Source organism: Numida meleagris, chromosome 32 (genome assembly GCF_002078875.1).
Source record: "Numida meleagris isolate 19003 breed g44 Domestic line chromosome 32, NumMel1.0, whole genome shotgun sequence".
Lineage (NCBI taxonomy): Eukaryota > Metazoa > Chordata > Aves > Galliformes > Numididae > Numida > Numida meleagris.
In genome coordinates, this window is record NC_034437.1 from 1,407,522 (window position 1) to 1,412,832 (window position 5,311).

Here is a 5,311-nt window from a genome sequence, read left to right on the forward strand (position 1 = left end):
CTCCAGCTGCCCCTGCTGCAGCCAAAGCAGCTCCCCAGAGCCCTGTTACTGCCACTCCAGCTCCTACAGCTGCTCCTGCTACCACCAAGGGAGCACCCCAGAGCCCAGTCACTGCCACCTCTGCTGCTGCTGTGGTTCCTGCAGCTGTCCCAGCACCAGCTGCCCCTGCTGCCACCAAAGCAGCTCCCCAGAGCCCTGTTACTGCCACACCAGCTCCTACAGCTGCCCCTGCTGCCACCAAAGCAGCACCCCAGAGCCCAGTCACTAGCTCCTCTGTCCCTGCTGCTGCAGTTCCTGCAGCTCCCCAAGCTCAAGCTGCCCCTGCTGCCAACAAAGTGGCTCCCCAGAGCCCTGGTACTGTTGCACCAGCTCCTGCAGCTCCCCCAGCTCCAGCTGCCCCCTCTGCAGCCAAAGCAGCTCCTGGGAGCCCAGTCTCTGCCCCCTCTGCCCCTGCCAGCTCCCCACCTGTCACACCTGTGCTGGCAGCTCCAGCTGCACCCCCTGCAGGCAAAAAGTCCCCAAAGAGCTCTGCTGCTGCTGCATCCTCTCCCTCTGCTGCAGCAGCTGCCCCCAGTGCAGCCAAAAAGCCCCCAAAGAGCTCTGCTGCTACACCCTCTGCCCCTGCTGCACCAGCCCAAGCTGCCCCCGCTGCAGCCAAAAAGCCCCCAAAGAGCTCTGCTGCTGCCCAGTCTGCTCCCGCTGCTCCCACTGCAGCTCCACCAGCTCCATCCACCCCCCCTGCGGCCAAAAAATCCCCAGAGAGCTCCACTGCTGCCCCATCTGCTCCCTCTGCTCCTGCTGCAGCTCCACCAGCTCCATCTGCCCCCCCTGCCACCAAAAAGCCCCCAAAGAGCCCTGCTGCTGCCCCATCTGCTCCCTCTGCTCCTACTGCAGCTCCACCAGCTGCAGCCACCCCTCCCCCCACCAAAAAGCCCCCAAAGAGCCCCACTGCTGCCCCATCTGCTCCCTCTGCTCCTGCTCCAGCTCCACCAGCTGCAGCCACCCCCCCTGCCACCAAAAAGCCCCCAAAGAGCCCCACTGCTCCCCCATCTGCTCCCTCTGCTCCTGCTGCAGCTCCACCAGCTGCAGCCACCCCTCCTGCCACCAAAAAGCCCCCAAAGAGCCCCACTGCTGCCCCATCTGCTCCCTCTGCTCCTACTGCAGCTCCACCAACTGCAGCCACCCCTCCTGCCACCAAAAAGCCCCCAAAGAGCCCCACTACTGCCCCATCTGCTCCCTCTGCTCCTGCAGCTCCAGCAGCTGCAGCCAAAGCACCTCCCAAGAGCCCCACTGCTGCCACAACAGCTCCTGCTGCTCCCTCTGCCCCCCCTACAGCCAAGGCAGCTCCTGCCAGCCCGGCAGCCCCTGGCACGCTGCCTCCAGCACCAGGTACTGCTGCCTCAGCCCCGGGGGCTCCCGCTGCCCTCCCAAAGCCAGCAGCTGATCGTGCTGCCCCCACACCCCAGAAACCAGAGGCCACCCCTCTTGCCTCTGCGCCTGGGGGTAACGTCACCCCTCCTGCCTCTTCTGTGCCGAATGCTGCCCCTGCCAAGAAGCAGCCCCCTGCCAATAAAGGCAGCAAGCAGGCCCCACGTCCGTCCCCGGCCAAGCCTCCTGTGAAAGCCCCCGTTCCTGCCAGCGCTGCAGTCGATGACGATGATGACCTGCCCCCCCTGATCCCCCCCGAGGTGCCCGCTGCCGAGCCGCCGCCGCAGCCCATCCTGGTGGACCTCTCTCCCCGAGCAGCCGTGGCCCCAGCCGAGGCCCCTGCTCCTAAGCAGCCCGTCGTGAAGAATGACAAGGGTACTCGCCACCACGGTTTGCCGTGTGCATGGAGTGTCACTGGCTGCCCACCGGATACTAACCCACCACGGGGCCCCGAGTGCCCCCCGTGTCACTCGGTGCGTCCGTCGGCTGCGGGTGTGCCGTGCTGAGAGCAGAGGGGGGTGGAGGGGGGGGGGGGAAAGGCTGACCCCGCGCCGTCACCGCTCCAGGGCTCGGCGCGGTGCGGTGCCTGCGGGCTGCTGTCACTAACAGCGTGTTCTCGGGCACGGAGCACGGTGTGTCCTGCGTGGGTGTTGCGACTGCTGCCTGAGCTGGCTTCACACTGGAACTTTGGGAAGAGCTGCTACGTGCTGTGCCCAGCTGCGCGTGTCCGGCATCGGCCGTGGGTTTCCCCCTGTCCGTCTGCCAGCAGAGCGGAGCTGAGGGTTGTGCTGGTGCCAGGTCCGTCCTGGGCTGTTGACATCTCCCACGTGCACACCAGCAGAGACCTTTATCGCGGGCTCCTGCGTGCATGGTGTGGTGGTGTGTACAGAGACCCTTCCCAGAGAAGGAAGCAGGACTGAACTCAGGTAACAGCTGCACGAGGGAGCATTGTGCTCACCCTGCAGCCTGCTGTGCGGCCTGGAGACACCTAGCTCTGCTTTGTTCACTCCTGCACGGCAGACAAAGCTGTGCGTTGTTCCAGAAGATAGCGTGCACTGCAGCAGCGGTGCAGGGGCTGGGGGAGAGGCCAACCCGAGCATCCAAAATGCTGTTTTCGATGGGAGCTTTCAAACTAAGTACAAATCATCCTGTCATCAAGTCACAGAGAGGTGCAGCAGCCCCAGGGACCCGGTGGACTGGGTCTTGTGTGTCAGCTCCTGCAGCCCCAGCTGCTGGACAGGTTTGAGGAGCTCTGAGAGAGCGTCGCTGCTGACTCACGGCCCTGGGCAGTGCTGCCCTACCTGGGCCATGGCTCTGGCCTGGGGCCTTGGTGTTGGAGCAAGCCTTTGGGCACACGCAGTGCTCTGGCAGCCCCACAGAGTACTGCCTGGCCTCTCACAAGCCCCTGGTGAGGCTTCTCTGGCTGTTCTTGGGCAGCTTCCACCATGGTGAGAGCCGGGAGGAGGCGGCGAACCGGTGGCACTGGCTGTCCCTGCTCATGGCTGCAAGGAGAGCCCTTCCCACCAGGTGTTACTGAAGCACGCTGCCTGGAAATGCATTTCAGGTGGAATTTTTTAACTGTGTCAGCACCTGAAATCCCCAGCAACAGTTTACACTAAGGCATTATGGTTCAGTGATCTTACTGTGTCCCCTGGAACTACCTGCTGCTCCTGGCAAGGTCCTGAGCTGAGAACTCTGACATGTTCATTTCTGTAGGGTCCGGAACAGAGTCTGACAGCGATGAATCTGTACCAGAACTCGAAGAGCACGACTCCACACAGGCCACGACACAGCAGGCACAGGTAGGGAGGGGTACAAGCCAAACACCCCCTGCACCCTGCAGGGGCAGACAGATGCCCTGCTCCCCACCAGCTCTGCAGGGTTGTCACAGCACCCTTCTGTTTGTTCTTCTTCCAGCTTGCAGCAGCAGCTGAAATAGATGAAGAACCCGTTAGCAAAGCAAAACAGAGCCGGAGTGAAAAGAAAGCACGGAAGGTAAGGGGATGGCAGATGGGCCAATGTGTATGTGGACAGACTGCGGCTTCAGGGTCTGGCATGGTATCCCTGAGTGCTTGGTGTTTGCCTTGGGAAGCCATTCAGGGCAGCAGCTCCTCACCTCCCAGCCCAGCACGGCAGCAGCAGGGCGTGTGGGAGCTGCAAGAGGTTTGTGTGACTTTTTGCCCTCATCAGACCCCTAGGCAAGGGAATGTCCCTGTTCACAGGCAAAATCCTTGTGTCTGGAGTGGCTCCAGGTCGTGACGTGAATCCATGATGTGGATCTGTGCCAGTCCTGGGGGTAAACAGTTTCTTCCCAGTCTCTGCACCGTGTCAATCTGAAAACCTGGGAATGCTCAACAGCACTAGAATGCCTGTATTTGTTCACATAAGCACACTGACTGTTGGACCAGGGCCTCTGGAGACTGATGAGGGGACACACCTCACATGCTGAGCTGTCTCAGTAACTCTTCATCCCCTCACTTTTCTTCCTCATTTGTTTTTCAGGCAATGTCTAAACTCGGCCTTCGCCAGGTCACAGGAGTAACCAGAGTCACCATCCGGAAATCTAAGAACATCCTCTTCGTCATCACAAAACCAGACGTGTACAAGAGCCCAGCGTCGGACACCTATATAGTCTTTGGCGAAGCAAAGGTGAGCTGAGCACCGTGCCAGGCAGCCACGCTCCTCCGTGTTCACAGCAGCAGGGGCAGAGCTGTGAGGGGGGGGGCAGGGTTTTGTCCTTGCTGCCTGCCCCCCCATTTGTGCCCTGGGGTGATGCAGGCAGGCCTGCAGCCCACACCACCATCTCGCATCCCCATGGGGCTGTTGCATGTGGGCACTGCAGCTGTCTGAGCCCACGTGCTGCCATCCCACCACGCGGACCTGGCCTCACTTCTGCTCCTCCCCTCCTCCAGATCGAAGACTTGTCCCAGCAGGCCCAGCTGGCGGCTGCCGAAAAGTTCAAAGTGCAAGGAGAAGCTGTCTCAAACATCCAAGAAAACACACAGACCCCCACCGTGCAGGAGGAGAGCGAGGAAGAAGAGGTGAGCCTTCCCCCAGAGCACCCTGCAGGGCTTCCCCATCCATCTCCTGCGTGCGGTTCTCTCTCTGACGGGCAGCCAAGCAGGGTTTGCATGAAGGCACGCAGTTCTCTTTCCTCCAGCTGCCTCTTTGCCTCGGGTGCTGATCCTTGGTGGGGTGGGGGCTGCTCGGTGGGGGCAGCCCCTGTTGCATGCGGTCTTGTCTTCCCCTGCCGGGCACGGAGCAAACCGGGCTCAGCTGCAGTCAGACCCGGGCGCTGTCTCCTTAGGTTGACGAAACCGGCGTCGAGGTGAAAGATATCGAGCTGGTCATGTCTCAAGCAAACGTGTCCCGAGCGAAGGCAGTCCGTGCCCTGAAGAACAACAGCAACGATATCGTAAACGCTATAATGGTGAGTGGCTGTGACCTCGGAGAGCCCGGGGGCAGAGGGGGGGGCTGGGGGTCGTGCGAGGTGGAGGGGGGGACGGCCTTCCACCCCCATGCTGTGTCTGGGGGTCCAGCGTTGGGGTGCATGCCACCAATGTGGGGGGGGGCTCCTGACTTCTCTTTCTCTCCGCAGGAGTTGACGATGTAGCCGGCCGGAGGGAGGAGCCCTTTTTTTTTTTTGGTATTTCAGAGAAGAGTGAAATGAAACTAAATTTAAAATTTGTACTGTTTCTATCAGTTAATAAAAGTTAATTGATAGAGCCGCACTGAGTGAGGGCGGAGCTTCTGTTGGACGCGAGCTGCCTGGGCCTCGGGCCGCAGCCAACCCCCCCTCCCCCGTCTCCACGGCAACCGCCGGCCCCGCCCCCGCGACGGCGTGCGCAGTGCGCCTGCGCGCCGAGAAGCTGCTAGAAGGGAG

The 5,311-nt window shown here is 61.5% G+C and overlaps 1 protein-coding gene across 6 annotated transcripts in view; it reads left to right on the plus strand.

Annotated features, from left to right (window-relative positions):
- NACA (nascent polypeptide-associated complex alpha subunit) overlaps window positions 1-5,159 on the plus strand; it is a 10,799-nt gene extending 5,640 nt beyond the window's left edge. For 4 of the 6 annotated variants that reach the window (XM_021379157.1, XM_021379159.1, XM_021379156.1 and 1 more), the window contains one exon: window positions 202-3,138. In XM_021379157.1, coding sequence (XP_021234832.1) covers window positions 202-1,934 — 1,733 coding nt within the window. In that variant the 3' untranslated portion in view covers window positions 1,935-3,138. The other 2 variants (XM_021379161.1, XM_021379160.1) reach the window with 2 other exon arrangements.